Genomic DNA, 25,367 nt, shown 5'->3' on the forward strand with positions numbered 1-25,367 from the left:
CCTTACAGAGATCCGCTACCAACCGTCCCCAGGCGTTAACCCGGACACAGAATCAGGGGAAGGATCAGTCAGTAAGTGTTTTAAACATGTACACATTTATTTTTAACAGAACAGGAATATTAACAATATTAACAATGGGTTTTTCATGATTAGTTTGCCCTAGGCGCTTAACGTTTCAGTCCTTGGCAGTGCAACTACTGAAAAAAAATCTAACAATGTCCGGTTTAGCATGATTGTTTTGCCCTAGGCGCTCTACTGTTTAGTCCCTGCCAGTGCAACTACAGTAAAATCCGGTCTATATGTCCGGGGATAGAGCAGAAATCCTCCTGGGACATCTCCACGAAGCTCTCCTGGAGGTAGTTGGAAAGCCTTTGCATCAGGTTCCTGGGGAGAGCGGCCTTATTAGGTCCTCCGTGGTAGGAGACGTTTCCGCGCCAGGAGACAAGCAAGTACTCGGGGATCATAGCCTTGCAGAGCATGGCGGCATACGGCCCTGGTCTTTGCAGGCTTTCCCGAAGCATCCGTTCTTTCTCCGTCTCTGAAATCCTCATCAGAGTGATGTCGCTCATGGTGACCTGCTTTGAATTAGGTAGGGGAATGTTAGTATTGGGACTGCTTGCCTGTTCCTTTACAGAACTGTAACCGGCGGTTTAGAGCCACGCGGTGGAGGCGGGAGAGGAGCAGCATACAGGGATCTTTCCCTGGGACAGCCGTGAGGGGGTGGGACAGGGGCAGAGTTCATGCTTGCCGGATTGCTGGCAGCAGGGACTGGCATTGCTTTGAACGTGAAAGGAGGCCAGTGCTATTATTAAAGTTTTAAGCAGACACAAGTCTACGGCTTACCATGTCAGCCTGTTACCCAAATTCCGCTGTCCTGTCTCGCTTGTCTGATCTGCACTGCAAGACCCCAGGCACTGAATGCGAAGGCCGAAAATTCGACCTTGTCCTGAGTGCGCATGTGATAGGTGCTGTGCATGGTCTTGTTCACAGAGAAAGACTATGTTCTTTGTTCAACCAAAAATTTATCTTTCTGAGGAATTCACTCCCTTTTTCCCATCCCACAGCTGCGACTGTCTCCCGAAATACCCTGGCATCACAGTCCCAGAGGCTAGCGCAGATTAGGCGTAGGAAGAAGAGGACACGGGAGGACATGTTCTCGGAACTTATGGGCTGCTCCCGAGCCCAGGCAGCCCAGCAGACCCAGTGGAGGGAGAACTTGTCCCAAATGCACCGATCACACATGGAACGGGAGGAGAGGTGGCGGCAGGAAGACCAGCAGGCGACTCAAACGCTGCTTGGACTAATGAGGGAGCAAACGGACACACTCCGGCGCCTTGTGGATGTTCTGCAGGACCGGAGGCAGGAGGACAGAGCCCCGCTGCAGTCTATCTCTAACCGCCCTCCCCCACCACAAAGTCCCATACCCCCCTCACCCAAAGTCCCAAGAAGGAGGGGTGGCAGAGTCCGTGAAAACTCTCACTCCACCCCTGCAGACTGCTCAAGTACCAGAAGGCTCTCATTCCCCAAAATTTGATAAGTCCTTTCCTTCCCGCCTCACCCAAGCCCCCGTCCCAGTTTCATCCCCCAGTTTCATGTGTAGTTGCTAATAAAATATACGTTTCTGTTAATTACTGTTTCCATCATGTTCTTTTAGAGGAGAGTCTGTTTGAAGGGGGGGAAGGGGGTTGGTAATTGGACAGGACAGTCACCTTTACCAGGGTACAGACACGGGGGCAGGTTCAGCAGCAGGGCACACACACATTGCAGTCACTAGTTACCCTGGTCAGTCTGGGAGGTGGTTTTCATGTTCTGGGGGGGGGGACTATGTGACTTTGTGGCAGGGGAGGGCGGTTAGAGATCTTATGCAGCGGTCCTTATCCTGGATCACAGAGCCACGCAGCAGGGGATCTGTAACCGTCCTCCCCCTGCCACAAAGTCACATAGCCCCCACACACAGAGTCCCGAACAGGAGGGGTGGCAGGCTCCGTTGAAACAACCAGTCCACCAGTGCGGAACCTGTCATTCCTGGAGTTTAGAAGCGTCCTTTGCATCACTACACTACACCCGCTCCCCACCACAGTCTGCGTCCCAGGTTCAACACTTTCCCGCGAAAACAGTAATAAAGAAAACGGTGTTCATTAACAAATTTCAAGTGATTTTATTTTTAAACGTGTGTTGGAAGGGGGGGAACGGGGTGAACGGGGTATGTAACTGGAGAGGATAGTGAACATTTACTGGGTAAAGAAACGGGGGCACGTTCAGTTTCTCTGTAAACAAACTTAATAGTCACTGGTTACCCTGCTCACTCAGGAACCTAGCTTTCAAAGCCTCCCGGATGCACAGCGCGTCCCGCTGGGCTCTTCTAATCGCCCGGCTGTCTGGCTGGGCGTAATCAGCAGCCAGGCTATTTGCCTCAACCTCCCACCCCGCCATAAAGGTCTCCCCCTTGCTCTCACAGAGATTGTGGAGCACACAGCAAGCTGCAATAACAATGGGGATATTGGTTTCGCTGAGATCAGAGCGAGTCAGTAAGGTTCTCCATCTCCCCTTGAGACGGCCAAAAGCACACTCCACCACCATTCTGCACTTGCTCAGCCGGTAGTTGAAGAGTTCTTTTTCAGTGTCCAGGGCGCCTGTATAGGGCTTCATGAGCCAGGGCATTAGCGGGTAGGCTGGGTCCCCGAGGATGACTATAGGGATCTCCACATCCCCAAGAGTTATTTTGTGGTCCGGGAAGTAAATACCTTCCTGCAGCCGTCTAAACAGACCTGAGTTCCTGAAAACTCGAGCGTCATGAACCTTGCCCGGCCATCCGACGTTGACGTTTGTAAAACGTCCCCTATGGTCCACCAGTGCTTGCAGCACCATTGAAAAGTAGCCCTTTCGGTTAATGTACTGGCTGGCCTGGTGCTCCGGTCCCAGGATAGGGATGTGAGTTCCATCTATAGCCCCACCGCAGTTTGGGAATCCCATTGCGGTGAAGCCATCTATGATGACCTCCACGTTTCCCAGGGTCACTACCTTTGAGAGCAGTACCTTAACGATTGCATTGGCTACTTGCATCACAACAACCCCCACGGTAGATTTGCCCACGCCAAAGTGGTTTGCGACTGACCGGTAGCTGTCCGGCGTTGCAAGCTTCCAGAGGGCTATGGCCACTCGCTTCTGAACAGTCAGGGCTGCTCGCATCCAGGTGTCCTTGCGCTTCAGGGCAGGGGACAGCAACTCACAAAGTTCAAGGAAAGTTCCCTTACGCATGCGAAAGTTTCGCAGCCACTGTGATTCATCCCAGACCTGCAGCACTATGCAGTCCCACCAGTCTGTGCTTGTTTCCCGGGCCCAGAATCGCCGTTCCACAACATCAACATGACCCATTGCCACCATGATGTCCTCGGCGCGGGGTCCCGTGCTTTGTGACAGGTCTGTGCCACTCTCAGACTTCAGGTCCTCACCGCGCTGCCGTAGCCTCCTCGCCCGATTTCTCAGCATCTGCCTCTGGGAAAGGTGGATGATAAGCTGCGAGGTGTTGACAACGGCCATAACTGCAGCAATGGTCGCAGCGGGCTCCATGCTCGCAGTGCTGTGGCGTTCGGGCTATCACTGACCAGAAAAGTGCGCGAACTGATTTCCCGCCGGCGCTTTCAGGGAGGGAGGGCGGTGGTGACGGTTGGATGACGACAGTTACCCAAAACCACCCTCGACACATTTTTTCCCCAGAAGGCATTGGGGGCTCGACCCAGAATTCCAATGGGCAGCGGGGACTGCGGGAACTGTGGGATAGCTGCCCACAGTGCACCGCTTCCAATGTCGACGCTTGCCCCGTTAGTGTGGACTCACAAAGTCGAATTACTGTCCTTAGTGTGGACACACACGTTCGACTTTGTAATATTGATTCCACATATTCGGTTTAAGTAAAATCGAACTACTCTCGTAGTGTAGACATACCCTAAGAATAAATAGGTGACTGGGAAGCACATGCTTCACATACACAGCAAATGTTTCTTCTTCGGTAGGATAACCATACTTTTTTTCTGAAGAGTTAATAGCTAGAACATCTGCTTCTCAGCCAGCCATTCTCTCCCACAAACCCTGCTTCAAGTTCAAAAAGTCTGGTTAGCTTTTCTTTTCTTTTACTTTGTGTGCCTCTGAACTTTCTGGTGTGTATATGTGCCTAGCATCACACAAATTAAACACATACAAAGAATTGTCGAGAAAGACACAAGTCAGCTGAAATATATTGACAGCTGTTGGTTGCTAGTAATAACAAATAACAGTAGTTTATCACATGAGGCTTATTTTATGCCAGCTAGTTTGGGATATCTCAAAGACCACACCCATTTTGGAGTGCAAAGGTTGTCACATTAGCCAACGGTACTTTCTATCATATGGCTGCTTTCTATGCTGATGTTATTGATAGGGTAGTTTTTAGAGTCCCCAATTGAGCTAGGCACTGTACAAAAATATAGTAAAACAGTACCTGTCCTGAAGAGTGTACAAGCTAAACAGAGAAGAAGGATTATTATCCCCATTTTACAGATGAGGAACTGGGGCCCAGAGGGTTTAAAGGCTGGATTTTCTAAAGAACATAAAAACGGCCATACTGGGTCACACTAATGGTCCATCTAACCCAGTGCCAGGTGCTTCAGAGGGAATGAATGGAACAGGCAATCATTGAGTGATCTATCTGCTGTCGTCCACTCCCAGCTTTTGGCATAGGTGCTGGAACTAGGGGTGCTTGGGGTGGTGCCGCAGTCCCTGGCTTGAAGTGGTTTCCATCACATACAGGGTTTACATTTTGGTTCAATGGCTCTCAGCACCTCTGGCTTCTGGTAGTGACAGGTTAGGGAGACCCAGAGCATGGAGTTGCATCTCTGACCATCTTGGCTAATAGCCATTGATGGACCTGTCCTCCATTAACTTATCTCATTCTTTTTGAGCCCCTTTATAGTTTTGGCCTTCACAATATCCCATGGCAGCAAGTTCCACAGGTTGACTGTGTTGTGTGAAGAAGTATTTCCTTTTGTTTGTTCTAAACCTGCTGCCTATTAATTTCGTTGGTTCTTGTCTTATGTGAATGAGTAAATAACACAGCTCAGCATGTGCAGTTGCAGCCACATTTTCAAAGAGCTCAGCGCCCACTTAAATACCAAAATATACGGTGCGATTTTCACAAGTGCTCAGCAAGTTGGGGTTCTGAGTATTTTTGAAAATCTGGCCATAAGTGTCACAGTGGGAGCTTCTGGGTGCTGAGCAATTTTGAAAATCTGGGTCCAGATTTTAGTGCGGAGCACTTAAAAATGTGGCTCCTTAGCTCTTTTTAAAATGTGTCTCTAAATGACACACAAGAAGGCTGTGGCAGAGCTAGGAATTGAATCTAGGTGCTGGTCTACACTACCACTTAAGTTGATGTAACTTACGTCGCTCAGGGGTGTGAAAAAGACACACACACACCCCCCAAGCGACGTAAGTTACAATGACTTCAGTGCTGTCCACGCCGCGCTATGTCGGCAGGAGGCACTCCCCGCCGACATAGCTTCCACCTCTCATGGAGGTGGACAGGAGAGCGCTCTCCTGTCAGCATAGCGTATCTTCACCAGACGTGCTACAGGAGCGCAGCTGCATCAGTGTGGCTGTGCTGATGTAGCGCAGGAGTGCAGACTTGCCCTATATCTCCAGAATCCCAGGGCCTGAACTGCAAGAGCAGCCCCATTCTTGGTATCTTGCCTAACTGCTTGAACAGATTGAAAAGACTCCCTAAGCTATTGTACCTAAATCTAGCACACAGTCGACAGGATGTAGGTGGTCTTTTAATAAGAGCCTGATCCTGCAGTCCTTCAACCCAGAGAACTCCCAGGTAACTCAGTGAAAGTTCTGCATAGCTAAGAATTGTACTATTGCGCCTTGAGTAATGATTTTAGCATCTGTGTGGTCTCGACACAATGTTATTCCTGCAACACCAATATGAAATAGGTTCCTATGAGCACTAAGAATCACAAAAGAGTTTTACACGTTTAACCCAAGATAGAGTACATATCTGCTTTATATTACTGCTGGGTTTTTGTTTGGCTATTTCTGCTAACTCTAATAAAGTATCAAAGAGTATTTCTTTTGCTGTTCCAAACTAGCATCAATCACTGCTGTTTAGGGGAATGGAAGCCAACATTTAGATCCTAAAACGTGAAAGTTTATAAGTGATCTTGAGCTAATTAAAATGGTCAGGGCTTGGAGGTATTTTAAGTGAGGAAAAACCAAGACAAACATACATTTTACTTTTTTTGCTATGGTAAGATCTCCGTTTTTTGACTTGCACTTGCCCTTAGACCACATCCTGCTTATTTTGGATGTATTAGAAGAACTCGGGATTAAAGTCTGCAGTGATCCTGTGCTTATTCTCATGCACCTTCTTTTGAATTCTTTTGTAGAATTATAGGTAAGTAAAAGATATGTGTTTTCTGAAGAACCAATTGGCATTTTTGAGCATAGGAAAAGGAGACTGATGTATTACTATTACACGTTTTAGAAAAATCTCAAAGCTAGAATAAGAAAGAGAACAGTATTTCCAGATGAAAGTGTGAACACAGTGAAAATGTGTGCACAGCAAGTTAGAGATTCATTTTACACCTTAGTTTACTAGAATGTTTCAATTAGTTTATAAAAAATTAAGCCTCACACTTCCCCCACTAAAAATAAAATTTAGTTAAAGATAAAATCAAAAAATGAAAGGCTACATTTTACACAGTTTTCACTCCTGTGAGGGGTCAGGGTCAGGAATTTATTCCTATTTGCAGAGCAGACATGCGAATGGCATCTGTTTTAAAGATATGGAGGTGAGCGCCTTTCTTTCACTGCTCACTGGTATTTCTATTAGATGTAACATGATCTTCAGGTGGCAAATAAGGCCAAACATGGTGCAACAAAAATAAATTGCTAGTCATTAAACATATATTTTAACTTATAATGCATTTTAAGCCTGTCCCTTTCAGTCAAATTCTGCTTGGGCCCTTAGGGCCCCACCTGTGATACTGTCCACATGAAAAGAGAATTAATAATTAATAATTGACCTAAATATTGTCTGTCTTTGCTTTCCTGCCATTTACCTTCCATTAGGCATACTTTAAAGTACTTTTGTTAGAAGTATGTTTCACCAGACAGCAGGGCTGGCCCCTTAATTTTCCCATATTCTATCTTCTATACCACACTTAACTTGAATCCATAAGACGGATCTCTCAGTAATGTGGCTCATAGATCACACTGGCTTATTTGCCAACTTGTAGGCCCCAATTCAGCATGGGACTTAAGCACATGCTCACGGGCTTTGCTGAGTACTGATACACTTAAGCGAGTTCTTGGAGTTAAGCCCATGTGCCTTGCTGAATCAGAACCTGCGTACAGTTCCCAGCTGTGGGGATGTCTTTTGCTACTGTGTCTTCAGAAAACCAGTGACAACATATGGTGTATAAAATATTCCCACGAGAGTCTAGTTTAGCCTTGCAAAATTCTACTCACCCACTGGCAAAGAAAGAGTAATTGGTTGGGGGTTTGTTTTGTTTTTTTACTGGAGATTGAAATGTTAATTTTCTTTTTTCATCCCTATGGTAAAGGGCCGGTGAACAGATTGTGAGGCTGGGCTAATAATATTTCCTAACATTTCTGCAAGGTTAGGTTAATGGATTCCGCATGAGGGTATCGCTAAGTAACCACTCATCATTGCATTTGTCCTTATAGAGTCCCACGCCCATTGCACTAGCTGCTAGAGCAATGGGACTCTATAGCACTATCCGGCTTGTGTTAAGAATTTCCTAATACCATCCTAGGTATCTCCAACTTGACCAAAAGGGGCCACCTTTAAGCAGTTGGTCTCTTACCTGAGGCTGTTAACAAAGATCCCAGTTAATAGATATGGTAATGATTGGTTTTTGTGATGTTGACGCTTGTACAGGGCCTCTCAGAGGTCCAGAGAGACCCGGGCCACTTCCAGCTTTTGAGGCCCTTAGCCATAATAAAAATAAAAAATGACAACATGTGGTCTAATCTTGTGCCATCAGAACCGATATATTTGTATTAATATTTATGAACTTTTTAATATGACAAAATCTATATCAGTTAACAAAAAAATTATGTCTTTTACCACATCACATCTCTTATTTGCTTAAATTTGCGCTTCTAAGCTGAGAGAGTGTGTCACATTTTCGTCTGATAGGGATGCGCATGAAAACAAGTTGTGAAACTTATCAAATGCCAAAAAATTAACAAGTTTCTAAATTTGATGCCCCCTTTGAGCTTGAGGCCCAGGCCAAATGGATCTCTTGGCCACCCCTCTGATTGGCCCTGCGCTTGTAAAGAAAAAACCTTACCAGCTGTACTAGGGGGAGATTTTCAAAGGCAAAAGGGGTCATCAACAGATGGCAGTAGTGAGCTGCCTTCTCTCTAAGGGTATGTCCACACTATGAAATTAGGTCGATTTTATAGAAGTCAATCTTTAGAAAGTGATTTTAAACAGTTGATTGTGTATGTCCCCACTAAGCGCATTAAGTCGGTGGAGTGCGTCCTCAATACCGTGGCTAGCATCGACTCACGGAGCGGTGCACTGTGGGTAGCTATCCCACAGTTCCCGCAGTCTCTGCTGCCCATTGGAATTCTGGGTTAAGCTCCCAATGCCTGGTGGGGCAAAAACATTGTCACGGGTGGTTTGGGGTACATGTCGTCAGTCTTCCCTTTCTCCGTGAAAGCAACGACAGACAATCGTTTTGCACCTTTTTTCTGGGTTACCCAGGCAGACGCCATAGCACGGCAAGCATGGAGCCCGCTCAGCTCACCGCTGCTGTTGTGAGCATTGTAAACACCTCGTGCATTATACTACAGTATGTGCAGAGCCTGGCTAGGAGATGCCAGCACGAGGACATTTGTGAGGAGGACATGGACACAGACGTTCCTGAAAGCACGGGATGTGGTAATTGGGACATCATGGTGGCAGTGGGGCAAGTTGATACAGTGGAACGCCGATTCTGGGCCCGGCAAACAAGCACAGACTCGTGGGACTGCATCGTGTTGCTGGTATGGGATGATTCCCAGTGGCTGCAAAACTTTTGCATGTGTAAGGCCACTTTCCTGGAACTTTGTGAGTTTCTTTCCCCCACCCTGAAGCGCCGGAATACCAGGATGAGAGCTGCCCTGACAGTTGAGAAACGAGTGGTGATAGCCCTGTGGAAGCTTACAACGCCTGACTGCTACCGGTCAGTCGGGAATCAATTTGGAGTGGGCAAATCTACTGTGGGGGCTGCTGTGATCCAAGTAGCCAATGCAATCACTGATCTTCTGCTAGCAAGGGTAGTGACTCTGGGAAATGTGCAGGTCATAGTGGATGGCTTTGCTGCAATGGGGTTCCCTAACTGTGGTGGGGCGATAGACGAAACGCATATCCCTATCTTGGCACCGGACCACCTTGCCAACCAGTACATAAACTGCAAGGGGTACTTCTCAATGGTGCTGCAAGCACTGGTGGATCACAAGGGATGTTTCACCGACATCAACGTGGGATGGCCGGGAAAGGTGCATGACGCTCGCATCTTTAGGAACTCCGGGCTGTTCGAGCAGCTGCAAGAAGGGACTTACTTCCCAGACCAGAAAATGACCATTGAGGGTGTTGAAATGCCAATAGTTATCCTTGGAGACCCAGCCTACCCCTTGCTCCCATGGCTCATGAAGCTGTACACAGGCAGCCTGGACAGTTCAACTATAGGCCGAGCAAGTGCAGAATGGTGGTAGAATGTGCCTTTGGACGTTTAAAAGCTCGCTGGTGCTGTTTGCTGACTAGGTTAGACCTCAGCGCAACCAATATTCCCATTGTTATTGCTGCTTGCTGTGTGTTCCATAATATCTGTGAGAGTAAGGGGGAGACATTTATGGCGGAGTGGGAGGTTGAGGCAAATCACCTGGCAGCCGATTTTGAGCAGCCAGACACCAGGGTGATTAGAAGAGCACAGTTAGGCGCGCTGCGCATCAGAGAGGCTTTGAAAACCAGTTTCATGACTGGCCAGGCTATGGTGTGACGGTTGCATGTGTTTCTCCTTGATGCAAACCTGCCCCCTTTGTTGATTTTAATTCCCTGTAAGCCAACCACCCTCCCCCCTTCGATCACAACTGGCAAAGGAAATAAAGTCACTATTGTTTTGAAACCATGCATTCTTTCTTTATTAATTAAAAAAAAGTGAGATAACTGACAAGGTAGCCCGGGTGGGGTAGGGAAGGAGGGGAGCAGGGAAGGACAAGGCCACATTGCTTATTGTAGCCACGCTACAAATCAAAACTGTTTGAATGACAGCCTTCTGTTGCTTAGGCCATCCTCTGGAGTGGAGTGGCTGGGTGCCCGGAGCCTCCCTCCCTCCCCCCACTCCCCCGTGTTCTTGGGCGTCTGGGTGAGGAGGATATGGAACTTGGGGAGGAGGGTAGGCAGTTATACAGTGGATGCAGCGGCGGTCTGTGCTCTTGTTGGCTTTCCTGCAGCTCCACCAGACGCCTCATCATGTCCGTTTGCTCCCCCATTAGCCTCAGCATCGCCTCCTGCCTCTTCTCATCGTGTTCACTTAATGCTTTCCTGGCCTCTGCCACTGAATGCCTCCATGCATTCAGCTGTGCCCTATCAGTGCGGGAGGACTGCATGAGCTCGGAAAACATGTCATCACGAGTGCGTTTTTTTCGCCTTCTAATCTGCGATAACCTCGGGGACGGAGATGATAGGGGGAGCATAGAAACATTTGCACTGCGGGGGGATAAAAAGGGAGAGTAAAATTTAAGATGATACATTTCTGAGAACAAAAGGAAGACTCTTTCACAGTGAATGAAGCAATTCACAGCAGACAGCACATGTGCTTTAGATACGAGGTCGCATTTTGCCTTTTATATTGAGCGCCTGCCGGTATGGTGAGACATCACACATGGCTGGGCAACAGAATTCGGTTTCCAGGCAGCCATGGTAAGCCAAAGGGTACGTGGGGTTGGCTTCTTCCGTCTTCATAACATGTGGGAATGTTTTCAAACTGCAGCACCCTCCTTTCCCATAGCAAGCAATGCCAGTTGGGTTTGCCATTTAAAAGGAAGGGCTGTGGTTTTCAGGTGGATGTGCAGCACACACCTTCCCCCATCCCACCGCGTGGTTATTCTCTGGGATGATGCCTTCATCCCTCCCCCCACCACGTGGCTATTCTCAGGGATGATCCCTTTTAGCCAAGCGCAAACAGCCCAGCATGAACGGGGTCCTTTTACTGTTCCCTTAGAAAAATTCCCCTATTTCAACCAAGTGACCATGAATGATATCACTCTCCTGAGGCTAACACAGAAAGATATAGACCGAATGTTGCTTGAATGCGACCAAAACCCAGGACCATTCGCTGCCATGCTTTGTGCTGCAATGATTCCAGACTACTTGCTACTGGCTTGGCGTGGTAAAGTGTCCTACCATGGAGGACAAAATAAGGCAGCCCTCCCCAGAAACCTTCTGCAAAGGCTTTCAGAGTACCTCCAGGAGAGCTTCATGGAGATGTCCCTGGAGGATTCCTGCTCCATCCCCAGACACATTAATAGACTTGTCCAGTAGCTGTACTGTCCGCGAATGCATCACAATTCTTCAGGGCAAATCAAACATTAAACACAATTGCTTTTAAACCCTGTACTTTAGTTACAAATGTGCACTCACCAGAGGTGCCTTCTCTGGCTTCAGGGTCCAGGATCCCATCTTGGGAGGGTATTGGCTCCAGGTAATTAAAAGGCCCTGGCTGCCGGGGAGAACGGATTCACCGCTTGCCTGCTGCACATTCTCCTCGTCCTCCTCCTCTTCCTCATCCACAAAATCCTCCTCCCTGTTGTGTGAGACTACCCCCTTGCAGATGTCCACGGACAGTAGTGGGGTAGTGGTGGGCCCCCCCCCCCACTAGAATGCCATGCAGCTGATCATAGAAGCGGCATGTATGGGGCTCTGACCCGGAGCGACCATTTGCCTCCTTTGTCTTTTGGTAGGCTTGCCTGAGCTCCTTAACTTCCACACGGCACTGCTGTGTGTCCCTGTTGTAGCCTCTGTCCACCATGCCCTGTGCGATTTTGGCATATATATTAGCATTTCTTCTTTTTGATCGGAGTTCAGCCTGAACAGATTCTTCTCCCCAGACAGCAATCAGATCCAGTGTCTCCCGTTGGCTCCATGCTGGAGCTCGTTTGCGGTTCTGGGGGGACTGCATGGTCACCTGTTCTGCTGAGCTCGCCACGCTGATCAAACAGGAAATGAAATTCAAAATTTCTTGGGGCTTTTCCTGTGTACCTGGCTAGTGCATCGGAGTTTGAAAGTGCTGTCCAGAGTGGTCACATTGGAGCACTCTGGGATAGCTCCCAGAGGCCAATACCGTCGAATTGCATCTGCACTACCCCAAATTCGACCCAGCAAGGTCAATTTTAGCACTACTCCACTCGCCGGGGAGGAGTACAGCAGTCGATTTTAAGAGCCCTTTAGGTTGACGGAACGGAGTTGGTTGTGTAGATGCATTGTTTATAAAATTGACCTAATGCGGCTAAATTCGACCTAACCTCGTAGTGTAGACCAGGGCTAAGGCTTCAGGCCACAGGACTTACAGCAGTAATAAGAATACATTTTCACTTTGAGGACTGCAAAGTATTAGAGACAGATATTAGCACCAATTTAGTGAAGAGAAAAATGAGGCACAGAGAGATTATGTAACTTGTTGTAGGTTATGCAAGTCACTGTTCTTCTCATAATGTTTTGCCAAGTACCAAGGGTCTGATCCAGAGCCCATTGCAGCCAATGGACTTTGGATCAGACTCCCAAATTAATTAATCTTAGTTCTTTAACCACTGATTTGATCAGGTTTGTTTGTTTGGAAACATGCAGATTGTCCTCTCCAGGCGGTGCATAAATCAATCTGTTATTGGGCCTGATTCTCATATACACTAAGGCCACTTTACACCACTGTAGCTGAAAAAGGGATCTTATGGTGGATGAAAATATAATTTGTGCTCATTTCAAGATCCGTTTGCACTGCTAGAGAAGTGGATAGTGGTTAGTAGATATGAGAATCAGACCTATTGTGTTTACTAAAATGGTGGCAAAAAGGAGGGTTGTGTGTTCTTCTGACATGTAGAGTTTTTCAATAAGATTTTTTTCTTTTAAGGATTCTGAGTGTGACACAAAGTCCACACACTTTTTTGTCCTTACTTGCGATTAGTTGGCTGAAACATCGCTTAAAGCCCTATTCAGTTTAGAAATTTATCCTGGAGGCTAAGGTGGAACGTTGTGAGTCATTGGGTGTGGACTAGGCCTAACATAATGTCCTCCCACCATTTACAGTATTTGTCAATATATAGATTTGTAGGCCAGGTTGTGTAATGGTGTGTGACTCTGACAAGGTTTGTAGTTTGGGTTTGGTTCAGATATGTTCCCAAAAGTTTGCATGCTTATCCAAACTCACTGAAACCTCTTGAATGTGAACAAGTTGGCTATGAATCTCGCGGAAAAAGGCTGTCTTGATAAATTTCTGGTAGTGTGCTTGTGACTAAGTTGGAAATCCTCTGTACCTGATTCTCCTCTAACTTACACCAGTTTATACCAGTGTGACTCCACTGACTTCAGTGGCAGTGCTTGTAATTTACACCTGTGTAGGGCATGATCCAAAGCCTATGAAAGTCAGAAAGTTTTTCTGTTGACTTTCATAGGCCTTGAATCAGGATCTAAGAGAGAGGAGAATCAGGCCTTGAGACAACACCCTTCGTGAACCTCTAAATTAAGAGGCAAACAAAGACAGCGACAATACTAGGAAAAAAATAAGTAATATTTCAGAAAGTTAAAAAAAGATTGAGTGAATTTAGTTCTAAAAATAAACAGAAGTTTGGGGTAGGCCATTATTTTTCCGAACTAGTTTGAGCATTCATAGTTTTGTTCCACTCACATTTTCGTAGAGTGCAAATATGCTCCTGGAGAAAATGCCTACAATACTTTTCATGGCTAAGGTACAACTTCACATATATGTTCTACTTTTGTCTGTATGGAGCACCGATGGATCATACATATACAAACGGAGAACTGGAATAACCAAAACATTGTTATCTCGCCAAGTACCTTGAACAGAAAAATGTAAAAATATGATGCCTAAGGTGATCTGATCCAACATGGGGGTGTTCGGTTCACCAAGCTAAAAGGGAAAAATACTCATGTTAACAGAGAGGAGCAGCAAACTGGTTTGAGTCCTCTTCTTAATTTCCAACCTATGATTTTCAAGGAGATTCAAAATTAGGTACAACATATTTGCCCATCTCTAACTCTTCAACAGTCTCTTACAGAAGTTCTGCAGAGGCGTCATCTTTCTTCTCCAGAGTTTTAGACTTTCTATGGTGCCCCTGCTGAGAGTCAAAGCTTTTTCTATGAGCTCCTTGAACCTCAATAAGGACGATTTAAAATTAATTTCCGGTTCCGCGGCAAAATCTGTTCTGGGGAGCCAGGAGCTGCCCTGGCATGTTCCACAGACACTGGCTCACACACTAGCACCACTTACAACGCTTACCCCATTATCCCGCTACTGGATCCTCTTCCAACGTCAATACTGGAACAGCACAACTTCTGGCATCATTCCAAATACTGTAGCCACATTTTTGAGACACGTCTAGTGTTTAGAAGAAGAAGAAAATGTGTTCCTTGCTCTTTTGGGTGAGTCACAGGCCTTTAATGCAGCTTTTTAAAACTGTTATTTGTCCCCATCACACACAAAAGCACACCCTAATATGCATTGGATTTTCAGATTGGCAGACAACTGATTTCTTTCATTTTCAACACAAGAGATGAATTATGTGTCTCTTTAATTGCACTAATATCATTGATGATTTTCTGCAGGAACGTGCAAGCTTGTATATTCCAAAGGGCCAATCAAGGGCTGGAGCAATCAAGCAGAACTCCATTAACTTCAACATCTTCAACCTCACATCTACTTACACTAATGGTGAGGGTGGTACTTTGTTGTGATCGTTCTGGTGTTCAGCCCACAGAGAAATAAACTTGTATGCTAATCTCTGACAAATTATAATAGTGTACCGCAGGTCACATTTTAGGCCTAAACTACCCTATTTAAGTGTCCCTTTTCAAAACTATTTTGAAGTAGGATGGTTTTTTTTTCCTTATCACCAAATGATTACATTAGCTGTTTCAAAAACATCATCCTTAACAGAGTCTATTATGTGTGTTGCAAAGCTGTGTCTGTCTAAAGCTGTGAAGATGTTTTGCTCTATCAAAAGAGTCATGAAGTGGGTCTTTCTGAAGGTTTTGAAATTGACTGTGGCTTATAGAGTTTGAAATCTTTTCTGCAGTTTTGATGTCCTGTGGCTAATATGTAAATAATCTTTTCTGTCTATTCTACTGTTGGATCTAGCATTATAGTTCCTTTAGTTTTAAAATTTTGTCTAATTATTAAAATAGTTTTTTCTCTCATCTGAGATCTTTCTACATCAAGATGTTTAGTGATCTTAAATATTGCATGCCTTTTAAAAAAAATTAACTAAAATTTCAAAACAAAAAAGTGAAAAACTGAAACTTGAATGGATGCTGTCTCACAAACAGTTTTGGTTTTGGTGAACTGACACTTTCAGATGCAAAAAAGTTATGTTGGAAAATTCCCAACCAGCTCTATTCAGGAGGCAACTGATTACTGGTAAATGAATATCTGTGTTTCTTCTACTAGCAATAGGATACATTAAAATTGATAATAAAGGAAGCTGTAGTGAAAGGTAAAGAGAACTGTAGGAAGGAAGTTTTAAATTTCACATTTGCTTGTTTGTTTTTTTTTAAATTAACATGAAAGCTTTATTCGCGGTTGATCATTTCAGTTAATAAAAATGACATACAAACTTATAAAAATCCTTCTCTGAGGCAGAAAGGTGTGGCAAAATTAAAAAGTGACAGAACATCTTAAGAAAATTCAAGCACATTCATAGTTTTATGAATGAAAGCTTTATAGGTGGTTAGAAATGAATCACAAGAAGAAAAATGAAAAACAATGCTGACAGATGAGATAGGATCAAAAGCTTTCAGTTTGCAGTGGGAATCCTTTGTACCTTTATCACAGGAAATTTCTGTTTTAAATATTTTTGATTGTGTGTTTGAAGTTCAAAAGAAGTTTTGAGGACATTAATAGGGACAGTTATTGACTTTACTGTAGATCTGTATTGATTTATTGTTGATTATATGTGAACACCTATTTAAGGAAATTAATATGATAATCAGAAGATAGTTGAAAGATGTCCTTTATGTTTTATACTGCAGATAGTATATGCATTTTGCTAACATTTTTCTTTTATTATTGGACTATTTCATGTAATTCAAGTTATTTAAACTGTAACTTCTGAATTTTTAAAAAGATGATGAATCAATTGTTCAGATATTTATGACAAGCTTCTAGTCTTTTATCTAATCACAGCTGCAGTGTACTGTAGTTGCACTTATTGCCAATTAAAAAGAAACATTTTTTTCTGATTTATCATAAAATTCAGCTCAATGATGCGTCTCACAAGGTTGAGTGTGCTGGGGATGGGAGAAGTCAGCATTATGCTGAAGTAGCTGGAGGTATCCTGGTATTGAAAGGTTCTTCTGGATCTACCAATTAGAGATGCTTATGGTACAAAAGATGCAAAGTGCGTTAACACAATGTTTTATGGAAACTGAGTGTGAATGTGGTAGAAAAGGAGAAGTGTTCTAAGAATAACCCAGTGGTTTGCCAGAGACACCATTATGTTAGAACAGTTTAGTGACGTTAAAATAAAGAATATTTGTTATAAGAGTTCGATATTATAAGGTTGCCATTTTTCTTAGATGTACAAAAAAAAACCCACTCAGATCTCAGCTGGGTAAAAAACCAAATTTATGGTCTAATCGAGAGGTCAGCAACGTTTGGCACGCGGCTCGCCAGGGTAAGCACCCTGGCGGGCCGGGCCAGTTTATTTACCTGCTGACGCAACAGGTTCAGCCGATCGCGGTCCCCACTGGCCACGGTTCGCCATCCCGGGCCAATGGGGGCGGCGGGAAGCGGCGCGGGCAAGGGATGTGCTGGCCGCGGCTTCCCGCCACCCCCATTGGCCCGGGACGGCGCCCCGCGATCGGCCGAACCTGCCGCGTCAACAGGTAAATAAACTGGCCTGGGCTGCCAGGGTGCTTACCCTGGCGAGCCGCGTGCCAAACGTTGCCGACCCCTGGTCTAATCAATACTCTGCTATCTGATAACCTTTAGAGACCAGGAGGCAAGAACAATCAATCATCCAAGCTATAGAAGTCCCAGTCCACTCCTGTCCTGCCAATTCTTCTTTTGCATTGTGGAAGTGTTGAGAAAGAGTTGCCTCCTGCCCTACTAAACCTTCCTCTACTTTCCGCCCTCCTCTTGCAAGGAAGAAAAACCAAGGGAAGATAGTCTATCGTACTTGTCTCAGGGCCCTGACACTGGCATCCCAATTAGTAATCCCTCTAAGCCATTAGGAGTGGATTCCCTTGAAGGCCCAGGATTGCCACCAGATATATAGGTCTATCCACTGGCCCATTGCCACACTGACTTCACTATTGGAATGTGTAGGATCGAAAACTGAATTGGTGGACTTACCATACGGGGCCTAAAGCTCTTTAGGGAGGATAAAGACAAAGTGGTTAGGAACATTCTGAATCCCAGAAAGATCCTTTTTCCTCAGTCCATGTGACTTGCCCTCTTTGCTGGTGACCTCCTCCTCCACCCTATCCTGCAATTCCTACTGGAGGGGTTTCTGCCAATCATCCTCCTTTCATAGGCAGTCTTTTCATTTTCAGATGCTCTGTGGTTCCTTCTATTCTTCCCAAAAGAGATTTCCCTGCAGGCTTCTTTTTCTGTTCTATCTGATTCCTGCCTAACCCTGCCTCCAGGTAACCCAATTGGGTTCTCACTACCCAGCTTCCCCCATTCATTCCATTGGGTTGAAAACAATAAATCACAAGAAGAAAAATGAAAACCAATGCTGAGAGGTAACAGGGGTTTAGAAACCTTTGATTGTGAGGGGGAAGGCTTTAATGTGCCCCTACTAATTGGACTTGTTCTCTATGGTGGAATCAGAGTTCAGCTGCTCAGAGCTCCTAGTTGCATTCTAGGTAAGTTCTTCTCTGAAGTTTACTGGTTGGTATAATAACTAAGCATAATGGTTACCGAGTAGGACAGGAGGAGAGGGGGATGTACAGTAAGCAATGTATGACTTGTAAATTTGAATTTCTCAAGGCTACCACTTGGATTATTACACAGATTTTCTTTAACAATAACATTTTTGTTCTGGTAGTCGCTAATAGGCGGAGGGTTATGGTAGTGGGGGTGGACTGGAGTTTATCTTGGGTGGCTGACAGTTTTTGCCTCCTACTTCCTGATAATTGGAGCCATAACATTGAGTCTAATGGTAGAATAGAAGAAGAGAGGACTATGACAGACAGGATTACTGTGAAAGTTACTAGTGACCCCCCCTTAACAGAGCAGCCTTTATGTCAACCAGTGGCCATTAGGGGGAAGCAGACACTTCAAGTACACAGTAGCCTGAACTTTTCAACTGTCTTCCCTTTCAAGGCCTTAAGGTAGTTAGAGCTGGTCCCAAGCTGGTTTTCACTGACCAGATAGCAAAAGCACGGGTCTGACAACCACCAATCAAGTGTGAACACGGCAAGGGCCTTTGTCTGAATGTGTATAAAGGATCTGTAAAATGTGTGTAAGACAGAGTCTTTGTACCAAGGTGCAAGGCTCTCCTTTCTTCTGCAGAATAAAGCAACTCTTCCTTATCCCAGTCTGGCTGTTATTGGCTCTCAGCTAGGTGGACCTGATATTTCGGTAACATTACCAATAAGTAACCTTTCTGTGTGTATTTAACTTGGCTATGAGTGTTGAGTTGAATATATGTTGCCTTTTAATGTACAGAGATGTCCCAAACCAAACCATAGATCCAACACACATATGCTACTTAAAATTTCAGATGCTATTCTGGATCCAAACTTTTCTTTTGGACCTTATCTGTGTACTGGGTGAGATCAGAATCATAGATCTGAACACCCCAAACTGTAGAAAAGTTCGGATCTGGATGCGCTCTTGTCCATTTCTAATTCAATATAAGTTATCACTCTGTTTTAGTGATTAGCATGCTGTATTCTCTTTAATTATTTTTTTTTAATTCTGGAAGTTGCTCTTTGGAGTTATGTATTATGCAGTATACAATATGGTGCAGAGTTTCAAAAGGATTCTTCTCTCATTTAGACATCAAAATACCTGGCCAGATTTTCAAAAGAGCTCAGTACATTTGAGCGCTTTTGAAAATCTGGTCATAAGTGTCTGATGTGGAGATGCTGAATGCTGAGTACTTTTACAAATCTGGTCTGTATTTAGTTGCCTAAATGGAAGCTGAGCTCTTTTGAAAATCTGGCCCCAACTTTGGGTGCTGAGCACTTTAAAATCCAGCCCTGCGCTCCTTCGAAAATCAGGCCAAAATAAAAAGGGAACAAATTGTAAAAGTCAGTGGTGCAAATGAAAATGCATTTTAGAAATGTATTTTTTGTATTTCTTATTTGTGGAGTTCTCTCTTTTTTCCAGTCCATAATCTTCATTCGTGACCGAAATTCTCGTGGTCAGGAGGTGTCTGCCTACATTGACTATGCACACAGGCTGAAGGTTGATGAATTTGAAATATATTTTAATGGAAAGAAAAAGCTTTTTCCAAGACGCACTGATCTGAGGTATTTTTCTGCATTTTCTTTTCACTTATTTGAATTTCTAAAATGTACATGTAGTTGAATATTGTTAAATAAGAAAATAATTTTTATAAGTGTTTTTAATTGAAAAATAAACATCATGGGTCAAATCTGTCCTCAGTTATATATAAATAGATCTAGGGAGTGATCTTATTATTTGGAATGGAGTTACTCTGATTTTATTCTTGTTTCTGCCAAGAGCAGAATTTTGCATGAATAATGCAAACTGAACATTGAAAAAAACCCAAGAGCTGATGGAATTTTCTGTGCATAACTACTCACTTAGGGTGGTATTTTCAAAAGCGCTCAGTATTAATCTAACTTTAGTCCCGTGGACGAGCCAAGGGTATTGTGGAGCTGCTACACTTTCTTTGGGTTATATGACTGGCCCTTTCAGCTTTTACTTCCTGAGGAGTCTGTAAATAGTGTTTGTATATAAAGCTACATGTGCAAACTCATAGGAAGCTGATATGCTAGAAAACTTTGTACCTAGCATAGTAAGTAAATGCCCTCACCAACTCTCATTGGCCTGAGTGGCTGTTCTCAGCAGCATGGTTCACATTGAAAACTTGTCTCATATGTAAGTCTTTTGGTGGCCAATATGAAACTGGTCACTAGTATCAAAGATTGTTAACAACTTTTTTGTTTAAAAACCTATTTTCTTCAAAACTACTGTATGCCCAAATACTAATAAATACACAACTATGTGTGAGTCGGGGAGTTTGAAAATGTTTCCATTTGTGAACGAGAGTGGGTCAAATAAATGGTGGACATGGTATCATTGTGTGTGTTTGTATAATGCCTTACGCAAGGGACCTTTGGGGCATGTGATGATGCCTACCACAATGGAGCCATGATCTTCGTTGCCCCAACAATAATAATATATAAATATTAGTGTTGGCAGTTTCGGGCAGAAATGGTAGAAATTTCACAATGGGCCAAGTTTTGTGAAGTTATCATGATTCATAGATTCATAGACTTTAAGGTCAGAAGGGACCATGATGATCATCTAGTCTAGGGTGACCACACAGCAAGTGTGAAAAATTGGGACAGGGGGTGGGGGTAATAGGAGCCTATATAAGAAAAAGACCCAAAAATCGGGACAGTCCCTATAAAATCGGGACATCTGGTCACCCTAATCTAGTCTGACCTCCTGCACAATGCAGGCCACAGAATCTCACCCACCCACTCCTGTAACAAACCCCTAACCTATGTCTGAGTTATTGAAGTCCTCAAATCGTGGTTTAAAGACCTCAAGGTGCAGAGAATCCTCCAGCAAGTGACCCGTGCCCCACGCTGCAGAGGAAGGCGAAAAACCTCCAGGCCCTCTGCCAATCTGCCCTGGAGGAAAATTCCTTCTCAACCCCAAATATGGCGATCAGTTAAACCTTGAGCATGTGGGCAAGACTCACCAGCCAGCACCCAGGAAAGAATTCTCTGTAGTAACTCAGATCCCACCCCATCTAATATCCCATCACAGACCATTGGGCCTATTTACCTGCTAATAATCAAAAATCAATTAATTGCCAAAATTAGGCTATCCCATCATACCATCCCCTCCATAAACTTATCAAGCTTAGTCTTGAAGCCAGATATGTCTTTTGCCCCCACTACTCCCCTTGGAAGGCTGTTCCAGAACTTCACTCCTCTAATGGTTAGAAACCTTCGTCTAATTTCAAGTCTAAACTTCCTAATGTCCAGTTTATATCCATTTGTTCTTGTGTCCACATTGGTACTGAGCTTAAATAATTCCTCTCCTTCCCTGATATTTATCCCTCTGATATATTTATAAAGAGCAATCATATCTCCCCTCAGCCTTCTTTTGGTTAGGCTAAACAAGCCAAGCTCTTTGAGTCCTCTTTCATAGGACAGGTTTTCCATTCCTCGGATCATCCTAGTAGCCCTTCTCTGTACCTGTTCCAGTTTGAATTCATCCTTCTTAAACATGGGAGACCAGAACTGCACACAATATTCCAGATGAGGTCTCACCAGTGCCTTGTATAACGGTACTAACACCTCCTTATCTTTACTGGAAATACCTCACCTGATGCATCCCAAGACCGCATTAGCTTTTTTAACAGCCATATCACATTGGCGGCTCATAGTCATCCTGTGATCAACCAATACTCCGAGGTCCTTCTTCTCCTCTGTTACTGCCAACTGATGTGTCCCCAATTTATAACCAAAATTCTTGTTATTAATCCCTAAATGCATGACTTTGCACTTTTCACTATTAAATTTCATCCTATTACTATTACTCCAGTTTACAAGGTCATCCAGATCTTCCTGTATGATATCTCAGTCCTTCTCTGTATTAGCAATACCTCCCAGCTTTGTGTCATCCGCAAACTTTATTAGCACATTCCCACTTTTTGTGCCAAGGTCAGTAATAAAAAGATTAGATAAGATTGGTCCCAAAACCGATCCCTGAGGAACTCCACTAGTAACCTCCTTCCAGCCTGACAATTCACCTTTCAGTATGAACCGTTGTAGTCTCCCCTTTAACCAGTTCCTTATCCACCTTTCAATTTTCATATTGATCCCCATCTTTTCCAGTTTAGCTAATAATTCCCCATGTGGAACTGTATCAAATGCCTTACTGAAATCGAGGTAAATTAGATCCACTGCGTTTCCTTTGTCTAAAAAAATCTGTTACCTTCTCAAAGAAGGAGATCAGGTTGGTTTGGCACGATCTACCTTTTGTAAAACCATGTTGTATTCTGTCCCAATTACCATTGACCTCAATGTTCTTAACTACTTTCTCCTTCAAAATTTTTTCCAAGACCTTGCATACTACAGATGTCAAACTAACAGGCCTATAGTTACTCTGATCACTTTTTTTTCCTTTCTTAAAAATAGGAACTATGTTAGCAATTCTCCAGTCGTACGGTACAACCCCCGAGTTTACTGATTCATTAAAAATTCTTGCTAATGGGCTTGCAATTTCATGTGCCGGTTCCTTTAATATTCTTGGATGAAGATTATCTGGGCCCCCCGATTTAGTCCCATTAAGTTGTTTGAGTTTGGCTTCTACCTTGGATGTGGTAATATCTACCTCCATATCCTCATTCCCATTTGTCATCCTACCATTATCCCTAAGCTCCTCATTAGCCTCATTAAAGACTGAGGCAAAGTATTTGTTTAGATATTGGGCCATGCCTAAATTATCCTTAACCTCCACTCCACTCCACTTATTTTTGAGCTATGAAAACTTCATTTCATTTTGTGAAAAATTAGGATTTGTGAATGACTAATTGGAGCTGGTTATTGGATCTGTGAGGTAAGTGTAGTGATCTGTGGGTTTCTTGTATATAGTTGGCTGCTGGGATCCATTATTGAAACTTATTGTGGTGTCGAGGAAGTTGATGCTGGTCTAGAGAGAGTTTTATGGATGGGTGGTTGTTGTTGAAGTTGTGGTAGAAATCTATGACGGAGTTTAAATAGTCTGTCCTGAGGATCAAAATATCAACAATGCATCTCAGGTTTATCACTGGTTTTGTGGTGCATTTTTCCAGAAATTCTTCCTTGACGTCGGCCATGAAGAGTTTGGCATACTGGGGAGACATCCTAGCATCCATGGCTGTTTCCATGGTTTGGACAAAATATTTGTTGTTTAAATGTGAATTTGTTATGGGTCAGGGTGAAATGGATGAGTCAGATGATGTGTAACCATAATGTTATATAAGATTATAGCCTCCTAAAATGAACACACATTGAACACAAGATGTACTGCCCATCAGTGAGGAAGCTTCTGCAGTTTTGCCATCTTCAGTGGGCTCATTTCCCCTGTTTTTTAAATGCAAACAGCACTCTGAAAACAGCACAACCTCCTATACTGTGATGATCTGCAAATGATATATTAAAAATGGGCAGTGTCGGTAAATTTTCCTTCTATTCATTTACTTGGCACTAGATGTCAGTACTGAGGCATTCAAATAGAAGTGCAGTTCTCCTGCGTTACATGAGATGGCAATCGACATGCCCGTTTTTACCTGCTTACACCGTGAGAATGTGTGTATCTGTTGCTAAATACTGCTGTAAAATATAATGGGCAGTACATTGTCTACACTGTATATTGAGATTTATTAATTGATTGATATATAACTTTCTTAAATCATCCCTATGGTGGGCACTCATTCCTGCATCCAACACTTCTGTTTAGTCCTGTTTCTTTTGTATTGCAGTGCACAGTGTCTTATTTAGCACTTTAATCCCTTGCTCTCTTTTCATGCCATGGACTAGAGCAGCTGAAGGACAGGACAGGAAGAAATTACTTTAATTGCATTAAGGGAGATTTGGGTTACTGTAAGGGTAGTTGGGCACTGGAGCAGGTTGCCTGGGGAGGTTGTGAAGTCTCCGTCTCTGAAGGTTTTTGAGAACAGGTTGGACTGGCACTTGTCAGGGATAGTCTGGGTGATGCTTGATCCTACCTCAGTGCAGGGTGTTGGATTGGATGGCCTAGCAGGGCCCCTTCCAGTTCTACATTTCTATGATTCTATAAGGCAGTTCATGAACAACTAGACTACCATAGTGTCCTGCAGTACAACACGTTGATGTCTACAATGCAATTTCTTCCTCTTTAACTCTGGTTTCAACTGTGCATGCTATGTCATTATTAGAGATAAACCCACACAAAACTCTGTATCTGAGCCATCCCCCGGAACTTGGGAGAAATTCAGCGTCAGTGCATGTTAACCCCAATATGATAACTTATTTAATCAGATTTGCTGTGACATTCTTGCCACATTACTTATCAGGCCCAAGAAGAAACCTCTCATTCCGGGATATGTAGCATGGTGTCATTTATCATGTAGATTATGGACCTTTGTATTTGTCATGCAGCACTTCTTATCTTAAGTATGCATGCCCTGATTGACATGATTTCCAATGGCCATGCCTCCTTTTGCGAGGGTCTGTTAGAAAGTCACTGTCCACTTTGAGTGCATGGAAGAAAAACTTGATTCCCTTTGGCCAATGTTTGAGCAGTGTGCAAGATTCGAATCATGTAAACTAGTGAGTTCATTTGAATCAATCATCCTCAGTGAACTATCCTGGATATAAATTAACAAGAACAATATTCCCCTTAGAAATGTGAACAAAGGGGATCTCAAAGTGCACAAACCTATATGCTCACACACAGAGAGACACCATACCTGATTCACAGGGCACACTGAAGTCAGGGCACGTTAGCATTGACACAGTGAGGCTCTGATGCATTCCATATACACAGGTTCTTATCATACTAATCACGTGAGAGAGATCCATCCAAAAAATGGCTTCTCCCAAAGAAAGCTGGAGGCATTTAGTGAGCAGGCTGAGGACTCTGGGTATATCATTTGTGTCCCAGGCATTTCACTTAGGGGAAGCCAGATTTGTGTCCCAGGCATTTCACTTAGGGGAAGCCAGAGCCCACAAGCCAAAGGCAGCTAGTGGGCAAGCCAGGGGATCTGGGGATGTTGCTGCTGGGCCATTATTTTGATCTGGAGAATCTGAAGACTGGTTCTTACATTTACACTCAAAAGAGAAACATGGAATTTAACTGAAGAAGCAACTTTTCATTAGGAAAGCCAGCATATATGGAGCAATATGC

At 44.0% G+C, this 25,367-nt stretch overlaps 1 protein-coding gene across 1 annotated transcript in view; it reads left to right on the forward strand.

Moving 5' to 3' along the window:
• The window catches only part of CFAP299 (cilia and flagella associated protein 299), a 404,541-nt gene that overhangs the window by 335,395 nt on the left and 43,779 nt on the right, over positions 1–25,367 (forward strand). The window contains exon 4 of the mRNA XM_065405676.1: positions 19,620–19,762. Within this exon, the coding sequence (XP_065261748.1) occupies positions 19,620–19,762 (143 nt within the window). The remainder of the gene's footprint in view (positions 1–19,619; positions 19,763–25,367) is intronic.

The sequence above is a fragment of the Emys orbicularis genome, chromosome 5 (genome assembly GCF_028017835.1).
Source record: "Emys orbicularis isolate rEmyOrb1 chromosome 5, rEmyOrb1.hap1, whole genome shotgun sequence".
NCBI classification, from domain to species: domain Eukaryota; kingdom Metazoa; phylum Chordata; order Testudines; family Emydidae; genus Emys; species Emys orbicularis.